Below are 27544 nucleotides of genomic sequence, written 5' to 3' on the forward strand. Positions count from 1 at the left end.
CTTTTCAGTCGGGCGCTGAGTGGCTGTTCGGACATGTCTGGTGGCTCTGCGGACTACAACAGGTATGGCGGCCTCTCGGCGGTGGTGTTCTGTGGTGAAGGTCAGAGGGCGCCCAGGGAGGCTGTGGTGAGTGCTGTGAGGGCAGGAAGCAACAGGCTCACGGGTGTTTTCGTGGGCTACAAATAACCCCCGAGTCCTTCGAGAAGCTTCCATGATGGGTAGGACTGCAGGGGGACGCGAGTTACGGAATTGGAGCGGTCTCCCCTTTCAAAGACGTCTAGAAATTTCGGCCTTCACTCCTCGCCGTGCGGAACACGGTACATATCTTAAATAAAAGCCGTGGCCCAATCCGCATTCGGAACGGGGTGGTAGGGGCCGACGCTTTCTTTGCGGTCAACGGCGCGAGTTGGTCTCGGGCTTCAGCCTGAGGGCAGTGGGGGCAGCGGGGTCCACTCCGCCGTGCCCGGAAGGAGACGGGACTGGACCGGCACCGGGGCTGGGGGCGAACCGTTGGCATTGCCCTCGCCGGGCCGCCCCGGCCGCGTCAATCACCCCGGCTTGCGCAGTGTCAGGGGCGGAGCTCAGCGCGTGGAGCTCTCGCGAGATCTTCGTCGCCAAAACGGGAGAGCCCGGGGGGAAGGGGCTGGTGTTGGCGGGGCCTGCGTTGGGGCTCTCCCGCAGGAGACATGCCGGGACGTTGCGTGGCCCGCACACGGGCTGCGTTTGCTCTCTGGGCAGCGTAGGGGCAGGCCCCGAGGCGAGGCGGGTGGCGGCGGCTTGGGAGCTGTCTTAACTGCTGTTGTGTACTTGCCCGCAGAGAACATGGCGGCCCAGAGGGAATGGACCCCGATGGTGTCATCGAGGTGAGAAATGGGTGTGGATTTTGAAGCCTTGCAAAGGTGTGTGCGCGCGCATCTCATTTATCCCATTTAACTTCTTTTTAAACTTAACAGAGCAACTGGAATGAGATTGTTGATAACTTTGATGATATGAATTTAAAGGAGTCTCTTCTTCGGGGCATCTATGCTTACGGTTTTGAGAAGCCTTCAGCTATTCAGCAAAGAGCTATTATTCCTTGCATTAAAGGTAAAAGAAAACTCTCTAGCATTTAAAAACAGAAAGTGAATTCACTGTTAATGATAGACCTGGACCATAAAAGGGAGCGGAACCTGTGGGGGACTAGCACCTGTTTGTATTCCTTAAAGTGAAATGATGGCAATCATCTTTCGGGACTGACCTGAAATGACAGAATACTCATTGCTGATCACTTGATTATTGGGGCATAATTTATGTTCCAAATGGAATACATGGTGTGAAGTAGAAGTGACAATTTGATGTGGGATCGGTAAATATGTATCCTACTTTTTTTAGGGTATGATGTGATTGCTCAAGCTCAGTCAGGTACTGGCAAGACAGCCACATTTGCTATTTCCATCCTGCAACAGTTGGAGATTGAGTTCAAGGAGACCCAAGCACTAGTATTGGCCCCCACCAGAGAACTGGCTCAACAGGTATTGATAGTGTAGTTCAAAAAAACTGCTTGCGTGTTGCATAGGTTTCAGGTTTCACAACTGTGAAGAATTTAAAATTTAGGGTAAATTAGTCCTGTCAGAGCCCTCTTAATTGTCCATGCATGCAGGGAGTTTTTGTTGGAGGTTACATAGGAACTGGGTGTCTAGGTACTGTGTGTAGGGTTGTCTCCCCAGACTGAGGCTGTGAAGCTTTCTGTTCAGGATACCCCATTCCTATATCCATTTTCCTTACGTTCAAGTGCAGTTGTGCAACATGAAAACTGCAGTGACATGTTACCATTTGACTGTCTCAGTAGTTTGTGATGCATCTGTTGCATGCTATGTTTTCAAAGCTTACTGTTAAATTGGCTTTGAAGTAAACCTTCCTAATAAAGCCACAGGCTTTATTATGGTCAAGATCATAAAAAGGTACAGTTCCCTGTGGGGAAAATGACCAACATTTGTCCTAGCTGTAATTAACAGAATTTAATCAATATTTACACCTTTCCTACATAATGAAGAATAAGATAGGATGTGCTTCCTTTTTTTTTTTTTTTTAGTTGCCTAGCAGATAATCTGGGGCAAGAGGATCAGTTTGAGGCATAAGAAAGACAGGGAATTTTATTCTTGAAGCAGTTAGTCTGCATTTTAAGCTTGGAAGTAGTTTGCTGTGCATGCATAAAAGCTATTGGCAGACCAGATAACTTGCCATTATGCTTTGGCAGTTAGTCATAGAAACTGCAGCCCTACAGGATAATAATTACCGATTTTGGCTTTTAGATCCAAAAGGTAATTCTGGCACTTGGAGACTATATGGGAGCAACTTGTCATGCCTGCATTGGTGGAACAAACGTTAGGAATGAAATGCAAAAATTGCAGGCAGAAGCACCACATATCGTTGTTGGTACACCAGGGAGAGTATTTGATATGTTAAACAGAAGATACCTTTGTAAGTATTCTCCCTTAGGAGAGTTTTACATATTAACTGTTGTAGCAGGAAAGAAGTCAAATGATCTTTTTTTTTTAATAGCTCCAAAATGGATCAAAATGTTCGTTTTGGATGAAGCAGATGAAATGTTGAGCAGAGGGTTTAAGGATCAAATCTATGAGATTTTTCAAAAACTAAATACCAGTATTCAGGTAAGTGTTCTAAAGTGTTCTTTTAAGTCTGATACCAAAAGTTTTAGATTTAACACAGGTGCAGTTAGAACATAACTGAAGTGTTTTATTGTTCCCCCTGCTTATACAACATTTGATGCAGAATTATCTGTCTACCTACCATTTCATAGTAGGACAGACACTTGGTCTGTTTTTCTAGTGTCTTAATGTGAAATGTGAAAGTTGTGCTACCAGCTGGTATGACAGTGCCATCATTGTCTTTTGAAGGTTGTGTTGCTTTCTGCCACGATGCCAACTGATGTGTTAGAAGTGACCAAAAAATTCATGAGAGATCCAATTCGAATTCTGGTTAAGAAGGAAGAATTGACCCTTGAAGGAATCAAACAGTTCTATATTAATGTTGAAAGAGAGGTAATTTATCTGTTAAACATAAAAATGTACACTTTAACCTTCTTGTATAAGCACTGTGCTAAAATTGCAGAAACTAGGACCATGTCTTGGTTTTTGTAATAATGCTAGCAGAGTACACACAAGAAGAAGAGTAACTGCACTAGATTGTAAAGACTGGGGTGGACCTCTTTCTTAATGTCCAATGTCCTTTGTCTTAAAATTTGGTGCAATATGTTTTTGAGAGTAAATTTCATGACTGATCATACTGAAAATGAACTGACTGTCTTTGAAATCTTTTGTCTTTGAAATCCCATAGGAATGGAAGTTGGATACACTTTGTGACTTGTATGAAACACTGACCATTACGCAGGCTGTTATTTTTCTCAATACAAGGCGCAAAGTGGACTGGCTCACTGAGAAAATGCATGCCAGGGACTTCACAGTTTCTGCTCTGGTAAGAGGTGTTTTAACTTAACATTAACATCAGTATTTACATTGAAGCAGGATTCAGACTACAATATAGCTGTTTAGTGCTGTGTTGTCGTTCCCCCTGCTCAAAGTAAGGTTGTTTCTTACTATACCTGTCTGCTCTATCCCTGTAGCAGCCAGGGACGCTTGGTCTCATACAAGCTGATAAATTCAGTGACCTGAGCAGTGATTTTTGAATAAAGGTTGGTTTTATTTGCAGCATGGTGACATGGACCAGAAGGAAAGAGATGTCATCATGAGAGAATTCCGGTCAGGATCAAGCCGTGTTCTGATCACTACTGACTTGTTGGTATGCCTTAACTTCTTCCTTCCTAAATCTACCAAAAGTTAACATTTTGGGGGGAAGGTTTTGTTAATAACCTTTACCAACTTTGGCTATTTGGGAGAGTAAAGAAAAGACCACACTCCACAGTGGGCTTATACCATTTAGTATAGTTCACTACTATCTTGTGGCCTACAGTACATTTGGGTCTTTGGGGTGGGGGGAATTTTAAACATACATCATTGTGTTTCAGGCTCGTGGGATTGATGTACAACAAGTGTCTTTGGTTATAAACTACGATCTACCTACCAATCGTGAAAACTATATTCACAGGTGAGAAGATGTCATTTTGACACTTGGTAAAATTAATAAATTGCTTTTTTTTCTGTGTTTAAACGGTAATGCCAAATCAGAGTAGATGGAGTAAAAATGGACAGTAACTTAGAACGCATCTAAAATTGTGTTGGGAAGATTGGTTTGAACAAAGTGGGAAAACTGTTGCCAGATTGTGGACATAGATGCAGATGAGGTTGTTTTAGATCTGTTGGTCTTAGCTTATGTTTGAGCTTATTTTTAGTGATGCTCTTGTGTCCATGTGCTTTTTTTTCTTGGTGATTCTTCCGTAGTTGGGATTTTCTTGGTGTCGTCTGGTAGCATTTTGAGTGATCCCTGGTTTAGTTATAGTGGCTTTATCCCTAAATAAATTGAATTGTGCTTTGTTATATGATGTAAAAAAAGACTTTTTAAAAAATACAGGAGTCGATAGCAGCAGTTGATGAGACGAGATGGCACTCAGAAACGGCGTTGACGTAATTTAGGACGTGGAATCATAAGCGAAACAGCACACTGTTTGAATAAAGAGCGAGTCGGTATTTATATTTGTTTTTCTTTTGTCATGATTATTTGATATTTTTAAGTTGTTCCAGCCAGGGCATTTTGTACTTGAGCAGTTCTATTAGGGAGAATTTGCTAGGTGGTTTGTATTGTCCGGTTTCTAGCAGGAAGGAAGGTAGAGAGCCGTTTAGGCGGTAAGCACGTTTGAGTAATTTTCAGTTACAACGTGTGAAACTGAGCAAAAAAGCAGTGATAAGTTTGGGTCACCATACCAAATCTTTCTTTTCCCACTGGAAGAAAGTTGTAAACTTCAGGAAATAGTTAACCTTGTAGCATTTGTATTTGCAGTTTACAGTTCCAGAAGAGCGTCGAAATGGATTACATAACTGTTCTTTTTATCCCTGGTGTTTACATCTGTCCCAGGCTGACACCTGCTCTTGGCTGGCCCACTTTGGTATGGGCTTTAATTTCACTACCCCAAACACAGTACTGTCATCTGCTTTATTATAATAATGCTCAAGATGCCTGAAAATCTCATTTTGCAGCCAGAAAAGCCTTGATTGAATCCTTTTGGCACTAACTGCAAAGGAAGATTTTTTTCTCTAGATATTGATTAGCAGGTAGTGCTCCAATTAGCACGAACTATAACCTTGATAAGTAAACAGCAGCTGATGATTAACAAGTGGATCGTCATGTTCAATAGTTCACAAGTGCATGAGAAGTATTCTGATTGCTGCTTTCTTTTTCTTACACAGAATTGGCAGAGGGGGTCGATTTGGGAGGAAAGGTGTGGCTATAAACTTTGTTACTGAAGAAGACAAGAGGATTCTTCGTGACATTGAGACTTTCTACAATACTACAGTGGAGGAAATGCCCATGAATGTGGCTGACCTTATTTAATTCCTGGGATGAGATAGTTTGAATGCAGTGCTCGCTGTTGCTGAATAGGCGATCACAACGTGCATTGTGCTTCTTTCTTTGGGAATATTTGAATCTTGTCTCAATGCTCATAACGGATCAGAAATACAGATTTTGATAGCAAAGCGACATTAGTCGTGAGCTCTTGTGAGGAAAGTCATTGGCTTATTCCTCTTTAGAGTTAGACTGTTGGGGTGGGTATAAAAGATGGGGTCTGTAAAATCTTTCTTTCTTAGACATTTATTTCCTAGTTCTGTAGAAATGGTTGTATTAGATGTTCTCTATCATTTAATAATATACTTGTGGACTAAAAGGTATAAGTGCTGTATAAAATCAGCCAATTATGTTAAACTAGCATATCTGCCTTTATTGTGTTTGTCATTAGCCTGAATAGAAAGGCCTTTGAAATTGATTTTTTTTTAAGAAAGCATTTGAATGCGTTTTTGTTTGGTATTGTATTTATTCAATAAAGTATTTAATTAGTGCTAAGTGTGAACTGGACCCTGTTGCTAGCCCCAGCAAGCAATCATATCTTAGGTAGGGTTAAACTCCCAGTAAAATTGCCATATTGCACATGTCTTAATGAAGTTTGAATGTTAAATAAATTGTATATTCACTTTAAGGTTTTTGGTCACTTTATTTACATTCCAAAAAATCTGTTACAAAATTTAACAATTCTGAGTTAGCTGCTGCATCACAGTGGCACAAAGGCTGATCAATTGCAGATGCTCATCAGCGCCATCTGCTAAGCACTTGTCAACTTCCTGTAATACAAACAAGATGTTAGTGTTCTTTCAGGTAGACCCAAATAAGCATGTGCAAAAGCAGTGCCTACTTACAGCCAATTTTTCAGTAATAATGGACTTCTGTTTGTCAGAGAGGTCGTCATTTTCCACAACCACATCATGAAGTTGATTTACAACCTGAGTTGCTGCATGACCCTCATCTATTAGGTCCTACAACAGAAAGGCAGCAGTTGATGGGAGCATGGGTCACTTCTTCCTTTACCCAGAGTTAATGAGCCGAATCTTACCTTTACCACACCTTCTAGTTTGTCAAAAGAGCCACCTTGACATGCAGCAAATATTCCATTGATTGTTTCTGGTGGTATTACCTAGAAAAGTCATTGGTTTCTGAAGTAGTATTAACTGGCAGAAGCAGTACTCAATAGGAAGCTTGTGCAGGAATTAGCCTGAAAACCCTATGGGCCTGAGTCACAGGGGTTCCTGTATATAGTCTAAGGAATAAGCAGCTCCTCTAGCCAGTGGTTGGGGGACTTGGAGCCCAACCTTTTTATTGACCCTGAGGTACTCCAGTGACAATTCTCCATGGCAGTAGTGAAAATCAACAAAGTCCCTTTTCTCCAAATTTTCCTCCATGGAAAGGTGCCACTAAGGAACTGGAAAGTCGACAACACTGATTACTCAAGTCATTTCCCAGCTAAGTTCACAGTGTACAAGGTAGTATGGCAGGTACTCAAATGACTTCTGTAAATTGGAAGTGCCTCTTAAAATCAAGCCTCTTCATCCGTGGCTTCTACATCACCGCTCAGTAAGGGGGAAGGTGTGTACTGATCTGAATGCACAAATTTTATCAGTATTTACTAAGTAGTACAGTATTAACTAGTTAACAAAGCATTTTATGTATAAAGGGATTGGTAAGATTTGGGGACCCGTGGGTCCCTGAAACCAATCCTCATTGGATACACAAGGAATGACCAACTCTGGCAAAATAGGTGAAACCTATCTGCTGAAAAATCTTAAGTACCACAAAGGTACATTTACTTGTAAAATTTTAAAGTATAATTTGACAGTGTTAACTGGGTGAAAATCCCCTTACAGCCACCTAAAAATTGCAGAATTATCCTATGTTCTTACCCCAGCAATGTCTGTGATTACATTTTCCGTGACCTCCTTTCCACCTGTGAGTCTAGTAGCACTTTGAAGAAAAGTAATGGCTTTTCTCAAGTCTCCTTCGGACACTTTAACAAGATAAGCTATTCCCTGAAGAGAAAAGAGTTGTTTTTAACCTGTGATGGCCAATTAAGGCATTTTCCTTTAATAAAATGAAAGGGGGGGGGCATGCCATCATTTCTGTGTATGGAAGAATACCATCAGTCCTGTTGTCCTATTGTAACTGAGTTCATGGACAAAGCATGTGTCCAGTGGAAGGATTAGGGATGAGACAAAAAGACAGTTCTAACTTCTCTATCGTAGTTAAATTTTCTTATAATGACTAAGGCCTTATATATTCCTATAACTTGAGACAGCACAGTATTAGGTAGGAGACTAGAGATTTGTTGCAGAATTTGTGTTATATGTATGAAATCCCCCTCAGTTTTGGGTTGGGACTCTGAAATCTCGAAACAGTGACCAAAAGCTAAACCGTGTGATTCCTAGATATTCCTATTGTTGCTCATTTAACTTAGGTTTCCTGAAGAATTAGCATCAGGACTGAGGAAATACATTTAACTGTTTTAGGGTCTCATGCATTCATCAAAGCAATCAGTAATTGTAATAATAATCAGTATTTACCTCATTGCTAATTATAACATTTTCCTTCTCAGCAATGTCCAGTAATCGCTGCTGTTGAATTTTATCTGACAAAGGCTTGAACCGGAATTTTGAACACCTAGAGGTCAGGGGTTCAATTATTCTGCAAAAGATTACAAAAAACGAGTCAGGAACAAACCTGTGCTGCGTTGTGGCATAGTGGGTAAAGCTACCACCAGTGTCACAGGCATCCCATATGCTCCTGATCCAGCTCCCTGCTGATGGCCTGGGAAAAGCAATGGAGGATGGCCCAAGTACTTGGGCCCCTGCCACCTACATGGGAGACCCAGATGAAGTTCCTGGCTTTGGCCTAGCCAGAGTGAACCAGTGGATGAAAGATTTGTCTCTTCTCACTATCTGACTTTCAAATAAATAAATAAATCTTAAAAACAAAACAAAACCCCGATTTGATGCATGACAAAGTGCAGCCTCCAAAAATTTAATTTTTTTTCTCCTCCAAATTGAAGATACCAAAATAAGGCTGTCTAATACTTATCTTTTGGGCGATATACCTACCGGCTTACATAGTTACAGATGAGACAGAACCGGGTGGTTTTTGATTCTTTCTCCATGGTACGTCTTAAAGCTGCTTGAGCAGCTGAGGTCATAGAATCTGCTTCATCCAAGATCACAATCTTAAAAGGAGGACATGGCTTCCCACTAATTCAGAGAAACACAGGAATTGAACACTAACATATATGTTGTTTTTAACAGCATGGCTTAGATATAATACACATGCAGTTTACCCACTTTATATGTACAAGACAGTGCTTTCTAGTATACAGTAGACCCCTCACCTCAGGCATCCCTAATGGATGCCAGAAACTGGACAACACCGAATCTATTTTCTTCATATATAGACATACCTATGATAAAGTTCAGTTTAAAAATCAGGCAGAGTATGGTTAACAACTAATGATAGCAGAACAGGTATAATATACTGTAATAAAATTGCCAGCGTCCACCCTTGCACTTAGGGGCCACTATTAAGTAAAATAGCGTTACTTGAATATAAGCACTGTGATACTCCAGTCAACCTGATAACCAAGACAGCTTATGAAATGTTTCTAGAATTTTCCATGTAGTACATTCAGACTAGATGACTGTGGGTTACTGAAACCCCAAAAAGCAAAACCAGGAGGAGCCCTGTGGCATGATATCTCATATCAGAGTGCCTGGATAGAGTCCCGTCACTGCTTCCAATCCAGCTCCCTGCTGATGCACCAGAAAGGCAGCAGATGATGGCCCAGGTACTTGGGTTCCTGCCACCCGTGGGAGACCTGGCTGGAGTTTCTGGCTCCTGCTTCGGCCTGGCCCAGCCATGTCTATTGCAGGCATTTATGGAATGAGTCAGCGGACAGATTTCTCTGTCTCCCTCTCTAAATAAATAAATCTTTAAAAATAAAAAAAGCAAAACTCAAACTGCAACAAGGGAGATGACTGAATTCCCAGAGTTGTGTAACCATCACCACAGTCTAATTTTGGGAGAACTTTTTACTCCAGCTAAGAACTCTGTACCCATTAGGAGTCACACCTCCAATTCTCCCACCTCTAAGTTATCTCTAGTCTATTTTATGTCTCAAAAGATTTACCTATTCTGACATCTCATAAGGCTAGCACCTTACTTTTTTTTTTTAAAGATTTATTATTTATTGAAAGGCAGAGTTTACAGAGAGGTGGGGGGTGGGGGGTGGGGGTGGGAATCTTCCATCCATTGGCTCACTCCCCAAATAGCCTCAACAGCCAGAGTTGGGCTGATCTCTGGTCCGGAGCCAGGAGCTTCTTCCAGGTCTCCCACCTGGGTGTGGGGGCCTGAAGATCTGCTGCTGCTTTCCCAGGCCAATAGCAGGGAGCTAGATTGGAAGTGGAGCAGCAGCACTAGAACCCACGCCTGTATGGGATGCTGGTATCATAGGTGGCAGTTAAGCTGGTATGCCACAATGCCAGCCCCTCTTAAGTTTTTCAGAGTTCATCCATGTTGTACAGAGTGTCGTGGCTGCATTCCTTTTTATTGCTGAATGCTATGGTAAATGAATACACCACATCTTATTCATCCATTCATCAAGTACACATTTGGGTTCTCCCATGTTTTGGCTATCAGAAATAATGATATAATAATCTTTAAGCAGACACGTTTATTTCTTGTAGGCATGTACCTCGGAGTATGGGTCATAGGGTAACTTTTTGAGGAACTGCCAAACTTTTCAGAGAAGCACTACCATTACACGTTCCACTCAGCAATGTATGAAGGTCACAGTTTCTGCACATCCTTGCCAATATTTGCTGTTTTCTGTCTGGTTAATTATAACCATACTACTGAATGCAAAGTGGCATCTTATCATGGTTTTGATTTTCACTTCCCTAATGGCTAATGAGATTGAAGATCTTTTCATGGGCTGTTGGCCACCTGTATATCTTCTTTGGAGAAATGTTTATTCCAATCCCTTGACCATCTTTTAATTGGGTTGTTAATCAGTTTTAAGAGCTCTTCATGTATTCTGGGTATGTATGTCCTTTTTCAGATCAATGATTTGTAAATACCTTCTCCTACTTTGTGGACTTTCACTTTCTGTACACTGATTTTGATAATCAGCCATTAAAATTTTTCTCCAACCAAAAATGTCACTAATACAACTAAATGAAAATATTATCAAGAAAATGGATTTTTAAATATTAAAGGCAGAAGGGACTCTCAGAGATCTTACAGTTAACTCACAGAAGAGGAAATTGAGTGCTGCAGAGGCTGTTATTATCTCAAATCAAGGAGGATATAAGAAATAATAAACCACTGTCTGCAAATTTTGAAATGTGCTCTGATGTAAAATTTAAATATATTTCCAGGTACTTAAAACTTAATCTTGGGTCCAGTGTTGTGACGCAGCAGGTTAAATCACTTCCTGTGATGCTGGCATCCCATGTGAATGCTGGTCCCAGCCCTGGCTGCTCCACTTCCAATATAAATCCCTGAGAAAAGTGCCTGGGAAAACAGCGGAGGACGGCCCAATGGCTTGGTCTCCTGTTACCCACCTGGCAGACCAGGAGGAAGCTCCTTGCTCCTAGCTTTGGCCCAGCCCTTGCTGTTTTGGGAATAAACGAGCAAATGGAAGATCTCTCTCTCTTTGTCCCTCTGTATAACTCTACTTTTCAAATAAATTTAAAGAACAAACAAAAAAACCACTGAATCTTGGAACTTTGCCACCTAACGAGCACAAGTAGTTGACTAAATTCCTGTTTACCTCAGGCAGGACAGTCCTACTTTAATTTTCAATATTATATCCTTTCATTCTAAGAGGCCCAGTTTGGTAAGAACTTAAATGGGCACTATAATGACGAAATACCATTGAGAGATAGCTAACAAGATGTAACTTTTTTCCTAACACAACTATAAAACTCAGGATTTTTATTATGAGTGCACACCACCAATCAAATTTGAGAAATATAAAGATACTTCCAGAAGTTCGTGGGAAAACAGAATTAAATGTTTATTTTAGGGGTTGGTGCTGTGGTATAGCAGGTAAAGCTGCCGCCTGCAGTGCCGGCATCCCACATAGGCACTGGTTCGAGACCTGGCTGCTCCTCTTCTGATCCAGCTCTCTGCTATGGCCTGGAAAAGCAGTAGATGGCCCAAGTCCTTGGGCCCCTGCATCTACGTGGGAGACCCAGAAGAAGCTCCTGGCTCCTGGCTTCGGATCAGCACAGCTCCGGCCACTGTGGCCAATTGAGGAGTGAACCAGAAGATGGAAGATATCTCTCTCTCTCTCTCTCTCTCTCTCATTGCCTCTCCTCTCTGTGAGTAACTTGACTTAAAAAAAAAAAAAGTTTATTTTTAGTGCAAAAGTTTTTTAAAATACATGCAGTTTTTTTCATAATACAAACTTTGCATGAACTTTTTAAAGAATACCATATATGCATGGATTTCAAAATCTCTTGGCACCAAAACAAATTTACATTCTAATTCTATTTGCCATAAACTTTTTGAAGCAGCTTGTAACTTCTTAGACAAACTATCAGTAGAAACCCTTGAGAACTTAAAATTCACTATTATAATAGAATGGTTATTTCTATTAGTACCTGAGACTAGGTAATTTTTTTAAAAAAATTTTATTTATTTGAAGGCAGAGTTACAGAGAGGCAAAGGCAGAGAGACAGCGAGAGAGGTCTTCCATCTGCGACAACTGGAGCTGCTCCAATCTGAAGCCAGGAGCCAGGAGATTCTTCCTGGTCTCCCACTTGGGTGCAGGGGCCCAAGGGCTTGGGTCATCTTCCACTACTTTCCCAGGCCATAGCAGAGAGCTGGATTGGAAGTGGAGTAGCCGGGACTTGAACTGGCGACCATATGGGATGCCGGCACTGCAGGCGGCAGCTTTACCCACTACACCACAGTGCCGGCCCCGAAACTGAGTAATTTACAGAGAAAAAAAAAATCATCTTTCACAGCTTCTGGAAGACAGGGAGCCACATCTGGTGACAGCCTTCTTCGTAACATGTTGGAAGGCATCACACGACCACAGTGGGCTAGTTTGTCTTCTAATAACCACTGTATGCATTTAAAACATATAATGATATGCTTTGAAGAGGAAAAAGCAAGTTTACTTACTCTGAACGACTTCCTGACACAGTTAATTGAGCAAAATTTTTCACTTTCTCTCGAACTACTTGTATTCCACGTTCATCTGATGCATTTAACTCAAGAACCCTTAACCGGAAAAGTTCAGGCCTATGTAAAAAAGAAAAAAATATAAAACATGGTAGAAAAAAGAATCCAAGCTCATGTACCATTTTAACACTTGTGCAATTTGCAAGTTTGAAAACCATCTAGTACAACCTGGACAGAACACAGTCACTTCTGTATTCTCTCTTGCAGAGCCAGGCAGTTAACATTTTGGCTTTTTCCCATGCATCACACACACACACACACACACTTATTACATAACATACACATTTAAATCAATTTTCCACTTAGCATTGTATAATAAACATCTTGCCATGTTAACAAAACCATTTTAATGGCTGTATAATATTCCGCCTTATGACTGAACCATAATTTACTTATTCTTCTATTAGATATCTAGGTAGGTTTTTTTTTTTTTTTTAAAGATTCATTTTATTTACTTGAAAGGCAGAGCTATAGAGAGTGAGAGCAAAAGCAAGCAAGCAATTTTCCATCTACTCTCCAGATGGCCACAACGGCCAGGGTGGTCCAGACTGAAGCCAGGAGCCAAGAACTTCATCCAGGTCTCCCATGTGTGTGGTAGTGGCCCAAGCATTTTGGCCACCTGCTGCTGCTTTAACAGGCACATTAGCAGGGAGCTGGATTGGAAATGGAGCAGCCATATAGGAGGTGGCTTAACCTGCTATGCCACAATGCCAGCCCCCTAGATAGTTTTAAATGTGTTAAAATATAGTATAATTTGAATTACTTCCATAGGTTGGTTGCTATAAGGAAAATTACAAGAGCCAGGTCCTGTAGTGCAGTGGGTAAAGCTGCTGTTTGGGATGCCACATGCCGTATCTGAGTGTGGGTTCCAAGCCCAGATACTCCGTGCTTCTGACCTAGCTCCCTGCTAATGCACCTGGGAGGCAGCAGATGATGGCCCAAGTTCTTGGGTTCCTGCCACTCATGAGAGACCAAGATGGAGTCTCTGGCTCCGGGACCTGGCCCAGCCCCCGCTGCTGTGGAGATTTGGGGAATGGACAGAAGTTTGTTGGGGCCCCCGCAGTAGTGTAGCAGGTAAAGCTGCCGCCTGCAGTGCCGGCATCCCATATGGGCACTGGTTCAAGTCCCAGCTGCTCCACTTCTGATCCAGCTCTCTGCTATGGCCTGGAAAGCAGTAGAAGATGGCTCAAGTCCTTGGGTCCCTGCATCCATGTGGGAGACCCAGAAGAAGCTCCTGGCTCCTGGCTTCGACTGGCCCAGCTCCAGCTGTTGTGACCATCTGGGGAGTGAACCAGCGGACAGAAGACCTCTCTCTCTGTCTCTCAGCCTTTCAAATAAATGAATAAATCTTAAAAAAAAAAAAAAAAAAAAAAAAGATATCTCTGTCTCTCCCTCTCTCTGTTCATAAACTTAGGAAAAGAGAGCTGTAAGATTAAAACATGAACAGGGAGTGGGTATTTGGCCCAGTGGTTAAGATGCCTGCACCCTGTACCAAGAGTGTCCAGGTTTGACAGATGCCTGCCTCTGTCTCCTGACTGCAGCTTCCTGCTAATGCAGACACTGGGAAGCAGTGGGCATGGCTCAATTAATGGGGCTTCTGAAGCCCACCTGGGAGACCTGGAGAGTGTCCCAACTCCTGGCTTTGGCTCAGCCCCAGCTGCTGGTGGCATCTGAGGAGTGAGCCAGTGGATGGGGAGCTCTGTCTCTCAAATAAATAAAGAAATAAATGGGAACATGAGATTTTTTAAAAATCAGTTTTTTTAAAGGTTACTAAAAGTAACATGCATATTATGGTAGACAAGCTTGAGAAATCAAAAGAAGATAAAAATAACTGCCATATTCTCAAAACACTGTTTTGAAACTTCCTTCTAAGTCTTTTCTTCTACGTATACAAAAGTACTGCAAAAAGTTTACGGAAAATCAAAGGTAAGTTTATTTTGGTGCAAAAAATCTGAAATCCATGCAGTTTTTCCAGAATATACATTAACCACAAACTTTCTGATGAGCAGTTCTGTGTACTTTAAATTAGAAAAAAAAAGTTGCTATCAAGTAAATAAAATATTAGGCTAACAGCAGTTTTTCCTTTTGTCTTTGTATTTTTTGACAGGCAGAGAGAAAGAGAGAGAGAGAGAGAGAGAGGTCTTCCTTCCGTTGGTTCACCCCCCAAATGGCTGCTACGGCCGGCACGCTGCGCCAATGCAAAGCCAGGAGCCAGGTACTTCCTCCTGGTCTCCCATGCGGGTGCAGGGCCCAAGCACTTGGGCCATCCTCCACTGCCCTCCCAGGCCACAGCAGAGAGCTGGACTGGAAGAGGAGCAACCGGGACAGAATCTGGCGCCCTAACCGGAACTAGAACCCGGGTTGCCAGTGCCGCAGGCGGAGGATTAGCCTAGTGAGCCACGGCACCGCTAATTCTCCTTACATATTTGGTTCTTTTAGAAGCATCTAATTTTTTTTTTTTTTTTGAGATTTTTATTTATTTATTTTAAAGTCAGAGTTACACAGAGAGAGGAGAAGGAGAGAGGGAGAGAGGGAGAGAGGGAGAGAGGGAGAGAGGGAGAGAGGGAGAGAGGGAGAGAGGGAGAGAGGGAGAGAGGGAGAGGTATTCCATCCGCCAGTTCACTCTCCAGTTGGCCACAACGACCAGAGCTGCGCTGATCTGAAGCCAGGAACCAGGAGTTTCTTCCAGGTCTCCCATTTTGGTGTCAGGCCCAAGGACTTGGGCCATCTTCCACTGCCTTCCCAGGCCATATGAGATGCCGGCGCTTTGGGCCAAGGCTTTAACCCGCTGCACCACAGCGCTGGCCCCGAGGCATCTAATTGTTTTCATGTGTAGGATTTTAAGATATACTCTGGCCGTAAGCCTCATACAAAAAATACGGCTAAATTCAAGATAGCTTTTGTTATACTGGCGCATGTTTCATGGACATCAGACCTGGGCCACTATCTTTTACTTCTACGTAAAGGGCTCTAGAATGGTCGCCTAAGCCAAGACAGTCATGAAGAATCTAAGAAGGTGGCTCACAGGAAGATCTTCTGGTGTATCTGGAAACATACTACATGGACAACTACCCAGTCTGCTTATGCTCGAGTGGCTAGAGAGCAAGGCGCTGGCCTGGCCAGTCAAGGCAGGGCCTAGCAAGTTCAGAGCAGAATGAACTCAGAGGAGTGGTGCAGACAGGAGCAACAGAAACAGCAGATTCTGTCATGCAGCCACACAATGTGTACGTAATCATGAAGAGGTGATGAGACTATCAGCATGACTGGAAAAAACCTGGGCCTTTGGACTCCAAAAGGATGAAGACAGAGACACAAAAAATCAGCTTCCCTTGCTGTACATCTGAGTAAGATTCAGAAGGAAGGTCATAAAAGATGCAGCAAGCTAATTTACTGGGGAAGAGAAACAAAATGAGCCCACTGAACTAATTTCAAAAATTCAGAAATAAAAACAAATTCAATCATTCCACAGAGAAGCTAAATTCAAATCTTTAGAGAAAAATCACTAGGACCAGAGTTTTTGTGGTGTTGGGTCTGAGAGAGTGAGAGAGAGAGAGAAAGTATTTCAACTTACCCAAAGAGTTCTCTAGCTGCTGCCAATATAGTGGATGTTTTCCCAGTTCCAGGTGGCCCATAAAATAACAGATTAGGGAGCTGTAGAAATTAAATTTTTTAAAAAATAAATTGTATTGTGGCACAAAAATGAAAATAATGACTAAAAGTATCTTTAGAACATTTCAATGACTTCCCTAATAGAGAGGGTACATGTGTCTCTCTTTTTTTAAGATTTATTTTATTTATTTGAAAGAGTTACAGAGAGGTAGAGAGAGAGAGAGAGAGAGAGAGGTCTTCCATCTGCTGGTTCACTCCCCAGATGGCCGCAATGGCTGGAGCTATGCCGAACTGAAGCCAGAAGCCTCTTCCAGGTTTCCCACGCAGGTGCAGGGGCCCAAGGACTTGGGTCATCTTCTACTGCTTTCCCAGGCCACAGCAGAGATCTTGATTGGAAGAGGAGCAGCTGGGACTAGAACTGGTGCCCATATGGGATGCTGGTGCTTTAGGCCAGGGCTTTAACTTGCTGCACCACAGCACCAGCCTCTTTTTTTTTTTTTTTTTTTTTTAAGATTATTTGAAAAGCAGGGATACAGAGAGAACGAGAGGGAAATGGGTGGGGGGCAGAGGGAGAGAGAGAGGGAGGGAGAGAGGAAGGAAGTGGGAGAGAGAGAAAGAGAGAGAGAGAGAGAGAATCGATCTTCCATCAGATGGTTCACCTATCCTGAATAGCTGCAAGGACCAGGGCTGGGCCAGGTTGAAGCCAGGAGCTGCTTCTGGGTCTCCCACATTGGAGATGGGATGCCAGCACTGTAGGTATAGGCTTAAGCTTCAATGCCACAGCGCTGGCCCCGGTACATGTCTTATTAAGATGTCCAATATAATTGATATCATAGGGCTGACAGTTCTAAATATTGCTCTTTCATATACCCCCACTTTTTCCCAAAGTATTTTTTCAAAAGTTTAGTTAGTGACAGAGAGGAGAGGTATCTTCCATGCACTGGTTCATTCCCCAAAGGCCTGCAATTCCAGGGCTGAGCCAGGCTGACACCAGGAGCTGGGGACTCAATCCAGGTCCCCCACATGGGTGGCAAGGACGCAGGTGTTCCAGCCGCACTCTGCTGCCTCACAAGGTGCACAGCAGTAGGAGGATGGCTCGGAAGTGGAGGCAGGACTCCAGCCCAGGCTGCACTGCTTCACTTGCTGTGCCGTAATGCCTGCCCCGACAATGTCTTTCTAATCTCTTAAACTGAATAGTTATGCTTGCTTGTATAACTTATCTACTTAAGTGAAATTTTCAAAACTAGAATTAGAACCATCTTATTTCTGAGGGGAACCTCAGGCCTCTGTCAGTTCTCTACATACTCCCTTGCTCAAGACTAGGTGAGATTTTATATTCTACAGAGGTGTGAGCTGTTTCAAGAAGGAAAGAGACCAAAACAGTACTGATTTGGACAATGCTGAGGAAAAAGGACTGACGGAGATAAATCAAGACACTGAATGAGCTGAAGATTTAAGAACAGAAATACTGAAAAAGGAAACTAAACATCTAAAAAGGTACTTCATAAAATTGGTGTAAACTGGGGGGCTGGCATTGTGGTATAGTGGGTTAAGCCACCGTCTGTGACACCGGCATCCCACAGGGGTGCCAGTTCATGTCCTGGCTGCTCCACTTCTTTATTTTTATTTTTTGAAGATTTATTTATTTATTTGAAAGCAGAGTTACAGAAAGGCAGAGAGACAGAGAGAGGTCTTCCATCCATTGGTTCACTCCCCCAAATGGCTGCAACAGCCGGAGATGGGCTGATCCAAAGCCAGGAGCCAGGAGCTTCCACTTGGTCTCCCATGTGGGTGCAGAGGCCTAAGGATTTGGACCATCTTCTGCTTTCCCAGGCCATAGCAGAGAGCTGGATCGGAAGAGGAGCAGGCAGACAGCAGCTTTATCCACTATGCCATAGCGCCAGCCCCCAACTCCCTGCTAAAGGCCTGGGACAAACAGCAGAAGATGGCCCAAGTGTTTGGGTCCGGGTCACTCACCTGGGAGACCAGGATGAAGTGCCTGGCTTTGCTGCAGCCATCTAGGGGAGTGAATCAGAGGATGGAAGTCCTAATTCATTCAAATAAATAAATACATCTTTAAAGCTAAATAAAATTTAAAAATAAAATAAACTTACCTTTTAAACTTACCTTTTAATTTCATTTTCCAAAAAGTTTTTGAAGTACCTTTGTATTAAACACCAGGCCTAGTCCCACATCATGATTATGTGCTCTGTAAGGATACTTGCATGTACCACGGAGAATTCAATAGAAGCAGAAAGGGTAAGATATACGAAGCACACTCTCATATGTCTTATTGTGGTGTATGCTCTTAAAACTGATTCTTGAAAAAATTAAGCAAGTATATATATATATATTTTTTTTTTGACAGGCAGAGTGGACAGTGAGAGAGAGACAGAGAGAAAGGTCTTCCTTTTCCGTTGGTTCACCCCTCAATGGCCGCTGCAGCCGGTGAGCTGCGGCCGGCGCACCACGCTGATCCAAAGCCAGGAGCCAGGTGCTTCTCCTGGTCTCCCATGCGGGTGCAGGGCCCAAGGACTTGGGCCATCTTCCACTGCACTCCCTGGCCACAGCAGAGAGCTGGACTGGAAGAGGTGCAACCGGGATAGAATCCGGCACCCTGATCAGGACTAGAACCCGGTGTGCCGGCGCTGCAAGGCGGAGGATTAGCCTATTGAGCCGCGGCGCCGGCCTAAGCAAGTACCTTCTTTTATTTCTTAAAACTAGCCAACTTGGCTCCCATCAAGGAGGCAATTGATATGTGGAGAAGATTAATAAATGTACTAATGAGCTCTAAATTTTAAGATTTATTTATCTGAAAGGCAGCATGAGAGAACAGACAGATTTTCTGTCTGCTGGTTCACTCTCCAAATGGCTACAACAGCCAGGGCTGAGCCGGGCTGAAGCCAGGAGCCTGGAACTCCATCTGGGTCTACTACATGGATGGCAGAGACCCAAGTACTGGGTCTTCATTCACCACTTTCCCAGGTGCATTAGCAGGTAGCTGTATCAGAAACAGAGCATTCCGATAGGAGATGCTAGAATTGCAAGTGGCAGTTTAACCCACTGTGCCACAGCATCAATCCCTTAAGCTCCAAATTCTATGAAACTACATCTTCAAATGTTTTTTCATAGAGGGAAATTATTGCATACAGGAAACTAACCAATGAGTGTACTTGCTCCTCTTTAATCATCTACCTTCCTCTGTTGTTCTCCCAAGTCTGATACCACTCTGTTGCTATTTAAGACTATTTATTGGTTTCACACTCCACTAAGAAAAGCAAAAACAATCAAACCTATATTGCTTACCATGGCCTTTAAGGACTTCATGGAGGTGGGTGTTTGTTCAGTAGTGAAGATGCCTGCACCCCATACTGCACTGCTTGGGTTCAAGTACCAGCTCTGCTTTGGACTTCACCCTCCTGTTAATACACACCCTGGAAGGCAGCAGGTGCTGGCTGAAGGACTTGGGTCTCTGCCACCCATGTCGGAGACCCAAATTGAGTTCTGGGTTCCTTGCTTTGGTCTGGTCCACCCCTGGCCATTGTAGGCATTTGGGGAGTGAACCAGTAGACAGAAGTTCTGTGTCTCTCTTTTAAATACATTTTTTTTTTAAAGATTTATTTACGGCCAGCGCTGCGGCTCAATAAGCTAATCCTCTGCCTGCGGTGCCGGCACACCGGGTTCTAGTCCCGGTTGGGGCGCCAGATTCTGTCCCAGTTGCTCCTCTTCCAGTCTAGCTCTCTGCTGTGGCCAGGGAGTGCAGTGGAGGATGGCCCAAGTGCTTGGGCCTGCACCCCATGGGAGACCAGGAGAAGCACCTAGCTCCTGCCTTCGGATCAGGGCGGTACACCGGCCGCAGCGGCATTGGAGGGTGAACCAATAGAAAAAAGGAAGACCCTTCTCTTTCTCTCTCTCACTGTCCACTCTGCCTGTCAAAAAAATAAAAAAAAATAAATATATATAAAAAAAGATTTATTTACTTATTTGAGAGGCAGAGTTACAGACAGGTCTTCCATCTGCTGGTTCACTTCCTAAATGGCTGCAAAAAGCTAGAACTGGGCTGATCTGAAGCAGGAGCTTCTTCCAGGTCTCCCACATGGGTGCAGGAGCCTGAAATCTTGGAACATTTGCTGCTGCTTTCCCAGGCCATAAGCAAAGAGCTGGACTGAAAGAGGAGCAGCCAGGATATGAACCAGCACCCAAAGGGTTGCTGGTGCCACAGGCAGTGGCTTAACCTACTACACCACAGCACCAGCCCCTGAATAAACTTTTTAAAATTAAGAATACTTCTGTGGTCTGCCCACTACCTCCTTCACCTTCTAGACTCCAGCTTACAATGGCCTCCAACAACTAAGTACTTCCTGGCTTCTGCATATGTTCTTTCCTCAACCTAGAAGCTATCCCTTCTTTCTTGTGACTACACATACACAAACTTCTGTCTCATTACATATACACAAATATCCCAAAACTAATGCACTACAAGTCATAAGCCTTCTCTGACCATCCAATGTAAAGTGGACCTTCTCTCCTATACTCGTATCTGGCTTTGCTGTACTTGTTGCATTTAGCATCTACTTATTGCTATTGAATAGCTGACTTAATTGTAAAATGTCTACCTCATTACATAATAAACTCAAAAAGGCCAGGAGCCTTATTTGGTCTTTTTTTTTTTTTTTTTGACAGATAGAGTCAGACAGTGAGAGAGACAGAGAGAAAGGTCTTCCTTCCGTTGGTTCACCCCCCAAATGGCCGCTACAGCCGGAGCTACGCCGATCTGAAGCCAGAAGCCAGGTGCCCAAGCACTTGGGCCATCCTCCACTGCCCTCCCAGGCCTCAGCAGAGAGCTGGACTGGAAGAGGAGCAACCGGGACTAGAACCTGGCGCCCATATGGGATGCCGGCACCGCAGGCGAAGGATTAACCAAGTGAGTCACGGTGTCGGCCCCAGAAGGAGCCTTATTTGTTCTATTTGCATCTGTATTCTCAGAATATTAGTTATTTTCCAAATAAATGAATAAACCGAAACAAAGACAAATGTTAATTAGAAGACTACTAACATTGGTAACCTAAGGTTTTTTTTTTTTTTGACAGGCAGAGTGGACACTGAGAGAGACAGAGAGAAAGGTCTTCCTTTACCGTTGGTTCACCCTCCAACAGCCACTGCGGCTGGCACACCGCGCTGATCCAAAGCCAGGAGCCAGGTACTTCTCCTGGTCTCCCATGCGGGTGCAGGGCCCAAGCACTTGGGCCATCCTCCACTGCCCTCCTGGGCCACAGCAGAGAGCTGGACTGGAAGAGGGGTAACCGGGACAGAATCCGGCGCCCCAACCGGGACTAGAACCCGGTATGCCGGCACCACAGGTGGAGGATTAGCCTATTGAGCCGCGGCGCCGGCCTATAAGGTTTAAGACTATAAGACTCATTATTTTAAAAATACCCTAGACTTCCTGGTTTTTAAGGTTATACTATTATTTTGATTTGTGAACAATTCAACATTTGTAATGATTCATCTAGGTAAATATCACATATAATTGAAATTACTTAAAACAGGATAAGGGGGCAGGTGTCATGGTACAATAGGTTAAGCTGTCGCTTGGGACACTCCTATCTGATACTGGAGTGTTGGTTCCAGTTCCAGCTACTCCACTTCCAATCCAGCTTCCTGCTAATGCATCCTGGGAGGCAACATATGATAGCACAAGTGCTTGGACACCTGCTACCCGTGTGGGAAACTCAGCTGGAGTTCCAGGATTCTGGCTTCAGCCTGGCCTTGGTCTGGTTGTTAGGGAGTGAGCCAGCAGATGAGCATCTCTCATCTGAAATCCAAGATGTAGGGCTGGTGCTATGGCATAGCAGGTAAAGCCACTGCCTGCAGTGCCAGCATCACATATGGGCGCCGGTTCTAGTCCCGGCTGCTCCACTTCCAACCCAGCTCTCTGCTATGGCCTGGAGAAGCAGAAGATGGCCCTAGTCCTTGGGCCCCTGCAACCACCTGGTAGACCCAGAACAAGCTTCTGGCTCCTGGCTTCAGACTGGCCCAGATCCAGCCGTTGTAGCCATTTGAGAAGTGAACCAGTAGATGGGAGATTCTCTCTCTCTGCCTCTCCTTCTCTGTAACTCTGTCTTCCAAATAAAAATGAATAAATCTTAAAAAAAAAAAAAAAAAAAAAAGGCAGAAAGGGGAGGATCTAGTCTATCTTATTCAGTGGTCTTTACTTGAATACTGTATAACGATGCCACACAGGACTGAATAGGAAGCTTAGAATTTGTTGAACTAATCACCAATGTAGGAATAGTCAGAAAAGACCTTACAGCATGGTATTTGTTGGAGGCAAGCGGGTACAAAGAAGGAAGAGGGTGAATAAATTGCATCTTAAATTTCTCATGATGCCGAACACCATCTGCTACTCACATCAGCTCCTTCTAAAGACTTCTTCAGCACGGAAACCACTTCTTCCTGGAAAGCAACTTCATCCACACATTTTGGGCGACTGGGGAGACAGAGAGAGGTTATTTAGCATATACAATGGCTAGAGAAGTCTCTGTCCCTTCTGCTAAAATATCAATGGTAATTCTTATATATTGGTAATGAAATGAGAACTTTTCACAATTTTAAGTAGGTGGGAACCGCATTCATATTTATGTTAAGCAAATATATATTGAAATAAAATAGGGGCTGGCGCTGTGGGACAGCGGGTTAACGCACTGGCATCCCATATGGGCGCCAGTTTGAGATCTGGCTACTCCACTTCCAATCCAGCTCTCTGCTATGGCCTGGAAAGCAGTAGAAGATGGCCCAAGTCCTTGGGCCCCTGCGCCCGTGTGGGAGACCTGGAAGAAGCTCCTAGCTCCTGGCTTCGGATCAGCGCAACTCTGGCCATTGCAGCCAATTGGGGAGTGAACCATCGGATGGAAGACCTCCCTCTCTCTCTGCATCCCCTCTGTGTAACTCTGATTTTCAAATAAATAAATCTTTAAAAAAATTAGAAATAAAATAATTTTTCACTTCCTATCTGTGTTGCCTGTATCTGTTATGCTTAAAAAAATTAAGCAAAAGGATATTTCAAATGCTAACTGGTTAAATAAAGTGAACACTTGCTGAGAAAGTAATATTATATTCTGACACAATTAAGAATAAACTTAAGCTGAAGAGGAAAAACTTAATAACCAAAGGGTAGGGAATTATTTTGTTTAATATTAGTTAAATATGTATGCATAATATGTTGTTATTGTGCTAATACCAACTTAAAAGAAGGCTTATTTACTTTATGGAGAGCTAATAACAAGTTTAACCAATATGAAGTTAATAATATATAATTTTCATCTTATGTCATTAGTGATTTTAGGAGAAGCTAGACCAAAGTTATACTCTCAGCACTAAAATTAAGCTTTCAGCTTAATCAAACTTTCTTTGGTCCATATTCTTCCAATTAACTGAATTCATGAGAGGCAGGAATTATGTCCAGTGATATTTTCTAGGGAATCCTGTGTATGTTATAAAGCAGGGTCTCATATTCAAATCTAGCTGCAGGGATTAGGCAGATAATAAGTGAGGAAGGCAGCATGTAAGGCATAAGAAGACAGCTGGACTGTGACACACTGAGGACACCTAGCTTTTCCCAAATGAGCAACACCTAGTGATCCTGATCTCCTGAGAAGACAAAAAATAATCTCCATTTCCCCACCCCCTGCATAATTTTTTAATTTAAAATTCATAAGCACCACTGGCGCCAAGCAAAACATGAGTGCTTTATTTGGCCAAGTTATCTGCAAACCCTTGGAATAACTGAGGCTACATCCAGTGGATAAAATTACCTGCCATAAAATCACTTAGCTGATACTAATTTAAACACCACTTCAAGTGCTCCTGCCAAAAATAAAAATAAAACTCAACAATCCCCACCTATTAGTACTGCAAAGGGACCAGATTATTTGGATTTAAGGACAATCCCTGACCAAGACTTACAGCCAGGTTACAGGAACTTTGATTTCTTCACTTCTGATCCCACTCCTAAAATGGTAGATCTTATTTGTAGAAAAGATCTTACTTCATCTATAAAACAAAGGAATTAAACTACATCTCTCCCAAGTACCTGTGAGTTCCAAGACCCTATGACTTACACTAACTGGGTGATTTTCAAGGACATTTAAATAAAACAAAGTAAAAACTGAGTGATGAGAACTGGGTAGAGAGGCAACGTATTAGTCATTTCAACAGAAACGTAAGCACTCTTACTATTTCTCCACCCACGGAACGGGTTTGGCTTTCTTGGTCTCTGCACTGCTTCCTGCACTAGCAGCTACTCCTCGATCCTTGGTCGGTGGCAGCTTAGTACTGGCAGATGTGCCTTTGAGAAACGCCTGCATGGCTACTTCACTCTGACCAGCTGCAGGGTAGAAGAGGAAAAAACGTTTCTGAAACATCATAAGAAAGCGCAGCCTAAATGCACAACCATTCTGCACAAAGGCAGTCAAGAACCACTTACCAAACGACAGCACCCCAGACCTCCCGACGCTCTGAATGTGTTGTCCTGTGGACTACAGGACATACAGCAGGGCAAAATCCTTAAGGAACTTAGACTCTATTTACAGTGAAGCAGTTAGAAAACAAAGCCCACTTGTAAGTCAGCAAAATTTCCAAAGTCAAGTTGCAAGAAAAACTTTGTAAGAATTTTAAGCAAATTAAACATGACATCACTAACAATCAAACTGTATTGAGCTTCTACGTTCTCTTCCATTTCAGTCCTGGGTCCCACTCTAGCTCAAACCCTGAAATGAACCCAGCCCTTAGGAGTGCTTGGGCCATGGTTGTGAAGGCCCATTTCTGTGTGTGTGACAGCCCCATTCAAGGCCCATTCAGTTCACTGGCTGAGCCAACGCTTGCCTTCGGAGACTTTCTTGTGGGGAAGGGAGGGTGGAGCTAAAATGGAAACAGCTGTTTTTCTGATAGCCTGCTCATTTGAAGAAATCAAAGCACCAGTGTAGAAAGTGAGGGGAGTTTAACAAATTCATCCCACCCAGGTTAACTACCACTAACATTTAGGTAAACATTCTTTCAGACTGTTTTAGGGATTAAAAACAAAAACAAAAACAAACCAGGGCGCTGTGGTGCAGCGGGTTAACGCCCTGGCCTGAAGCGCTGGCATCCCATAAGGGTGCCAGTTTGAGACCTGTCTGCTCCTCTTCCCATCCAGCTCTCTGCTATGGCCTGGGAAAGCAGCAGAAGACGGCCCAAGTCCTTGGGCTCCAGCACCCGTGTGGGAGACCCGGAAGAAGCTCCTGGCTGCTGGTTTCAATCTGCACAGCACCGGCCCTGCAGCCAATTGGGGAGTGAACCAGCGGAAGGCAGACCTCTCTCTCTGTGTGTGTGTGTGTAACTCTGACTTTCAAATAAATCTTTACAAACAACAACAACAACAAAATAACTTGCCTGAAAACCTCTAGCATTAGCTATTGCATTAGCAATTCTAATTTCACTGCTGTTCCATCCCAGTGCCTACAATAGTGCCTGGTTCATAGTATTTGGTGAATGAACAGGGCATCCATGAGTCTGTTTCCCTACCTGCAAATAAAGCTAAGGCTTACTACATAAGGCAAGTTAAATTAAATAAAAGAAGGTGGGTAAACACGTAGTTCGGGGCGTGGCAGATGAGTAAATACTCGTAAAACGAAGCAAACTGCTCAGACCCGCGAGCAGCCCAGCTTTCTAACCTTACTGGGCTACTGCATCTTGCCGCGGGCTGTTAAACAGAGCACGGCCCGCAGCAGGGCGCCCTGGAGTCCCGCTTCCCCAGGCTGCAGGCGCGGGAAGAGGCGGTGGCCAGCCGGGACCGCACTGGGGCACCGACGGCAGGCGTGGGGAGGGCGAAGGCAAGCACGCAACGTGAGCCCAGCTTCCCAGTGCCGGTACCTGGCGCAGCCTGGGCCTCTCAGCCGCCGGCTCGTTCCTGGGGTATCCGGGAGCGAGAGAGGAGATGCTCGCGATGGCTCAGCTCCGCCCCGCAACCCGAAAGTAACGAGCCCTGGAGACTTACAGCCAACGCCGTGCCCAGAGCAGCCTCGGTTCCCGCCACGGAACTGCCGCGAAGTGCAGCGCGGGAATCCGCGGGCACGAAACGCGTCACTTCCGGCCAGGGCGCGCGCCGCCCGCGGAGGCCCTGGTTTCCGGGCGTGCGGTGGTAGATTTAAACGTGAGAGCAGACGTGCGAGCTTTTAGAAATGCGTGGACTGGAGAGTCGTCGCCCTGGCTTTGGGCTCTGCTCCCACTCGAGACTGTAGGGCGAGGCACCTGAGCACGACCGTCCCCGACGGAATGGGGGTCTAGCGGACAGGGTGCTTGGGCACCGGCGGCATGCGTGGCCCGCGGCGCGAGCCTGGGCAGCCCGGCAGGCCACCGAAGGTTTCGGAAATCCACTGTTGTGAGGTCCGGCGTGCCGGATGCTTACGTCACTGTGAACTTAAGTTGTCGCTCTGAGGCGTCTCACGGGCGTTGCTATGGCGACCCAGTTGCTCGGCTTGCAACCGGCTTCGGCCGGGAGGACTTGGGGCAGGCAGAGTGGGCTCGATCTTTGGCCAGAAGAGGGCACCCTGCTGGTCCCCGTGCTTCCTGTGTGCTTTAAGGCCCTACCTTGCCCTCTTGTAGAACGGGGCTCACACCTCTAGCAGTGTCAGCTGTTGTGTTGTGGACTTGGTCATCCCTTTGATCTTCCCCGCATGCTTGGTTTAGCTCTGGTTTGTTCTTTAGTCGTATTAACCCTAACGCTTGGGGCTGATGCTCTGGCATGGCGGGTAGAGCCTCTGCCTGCAGTGCCAGCATCCCATATGGGTGCTGGCTTGAGACCTGGCTACTCCACTTCCGATCCAGCGCTTTGCTGTGGCCTGGGAAAGCAGTAGCAGATGGCCCAAGTGCTTGGGCCCCTGCACCCGCGTGGAAGACTGAAGGAAGCTCCTGGCTCCTGGCTTCAGATGGGCGCTGCTCTGGCCATTACAGCCATCTGGGGAGTGACCCATCAGATGGAAGACTCTCTCTCTCTCTCTCTGCCTCTGCCTCTCTGTAACTCTGCCTTTCAAATAAATAAATACATAAATCTTGGGGGAAAAAAATAAATAAACCTAACCCTTCCTTAATTTGACCTCCACAGTCCTTTGTGTTGATCTGGGTCTTCTCCAAAGAAAAACAAGCTTTTTTTTTTTTTTTTTTTTTT

The 27544-nt window shown here is 44.2% G+C and overlaps 2 protein-coding genes and 4 non-coding genes across 17 annotated transcripts; 5 read left to right on the plus strand and 1 right to left on the minus strand.

The window, feature by feature from the left end:
* EIF4A2 (eukaryotic translation initiation factor 4A2) lies at nucleotides 1-6145 on the plus strand. 11 transcript variants are annotated; one of them, XR_011388026.2, is made up of 12 exons: nucleotides 1-126; nucleotides 818-863; nucleotides 954-1086; nucleotides 1372-1511; nucleotides 2292-2460; nucleotides 2542-2651; nucleotides 2898-3041; nucleotides 3337-3474; nucleotides 3709-3798; nucleotides 4025-4104; nucleotides 4528-4640; nucleotides 5361-6145. XR_011388026.2 is itself a non-coding variant. In XM_051859170.3 (11 exons), exons 2-11 carry the CDS (start codon nucleotides 840-842, stop codon nucleotides 5503-5505), a joined length of 1173 nt encoding a protein of 390 aa, XP_051715130.1. In that variant the 5' UTR covers nucleotides 1-126; nucleotides 818-839; the 3' UTR covers nucleotides 5506-6145. The 11 variants fall into 11 exon arrangements, 4 of the variants coding, with proteins under 4 accessions (XP_051715130.1, XP_002716499.1, XP_089188213.1 ...); XR_011388027.2 differs by having other exon boundaries at nucleotides 4528-4636; XR_518467.5 differs by having other exon boundaries at nucleotides 1-62.
* On the plus strand, nucleotides 1203-1270 carry LOC127483100 (small nucleolar RNA SNORD2). The gene has a single exon (XR_007909063.1). It is a non-coding gene; the product is annotated as a small nucleolar RNA SNORD2 (small nucleolar RNA).
* Nucleotides 3078-3255, plus strand: LOC127483097 (small nucleolar RNA SNORA81). The gene has a single exon (XR_007909060.1). It is a non-coding gene; the product is annotated as a small nucleolar RNA SNORA81 (small nucleolar RNA).
* SNORA63 (small nucleolar RNA, H/ACA box 63) lies at nucleotides 3518-3651 on the plus strand. The gene has a single exon (NR_033236.1). It is a non-coding gene; the product is annotated as a small nucleolar RNA, H/ACA box 63 (small nucleolar RNA).
* On the plus strand, nucleotides 3827-3970 carry LOC127483075 (small nucleolar RNA SNORA4). Its single transcript, XR_007909041.1, has one exon. It is a non-coding gene; the product is annotated as a small nucleolar RNA SNORA4 (small nucleolar RNA).
* RFC4 (replication factor C subunit 4) lies at nucleotides 6141-26534 on the minus strand. 2 transcript variants are annotated; one of them, XM_002716452.6, is made up of 11 exons: nucleotides 26375-26534; nucleotides 24577-24727; nucleotides 22753-22831; nucleotides 16304-16383; nucleotides 12673-12792; nucleotides 8592-8735; nucleotides 8058-8178; nucleotides 7401-7526; nucleotides 6557-6637; nucleotides 6363-6479; nucleotides 6141-6287 (listed from the first exon to the last, which is right to left on the minus strand). In XM_002716452.6, the coding sequence occupies exons 2-11, from the start codon at nucleotides 24705-24707 to the stop codon at nucleotides 6192-6194; spliced, it is 1095 nt and encodes a 364-aa protein (XP_002716498.2). In that variant the 5' UTR covers nucleotides 24708-24727; nucleotides 26375-26534; the 3' UTR covers nucleotides 6141-6191. The 2 variants fall into 2 exon arrangements, with proteins under 2 accessions (XP_002716498.2, XP_008264794.2); XM_008266572.5 differs by having other exon boundaries at nucleotides 26251-26464.
* Nucleotides 26535-27544: the final 1010 nt, after the last annotated feature.

Source organism: Oryctolagus cuniculus, chromosome 4, assembly GCF_051225735.1.
Source record: "Oryctolagus cuniculus isolate XC-2025 breed Fujian yellow rabbit chromosome 4, ASM5122573v1, whole genome shotgun sequence".
Lineage (NCBI taxonomy): Eukaryota > Metazoa > Chordata > Mammalia > Lagomorpha > Leporidae > Oryctolagus > Oryctolagus cuniculus.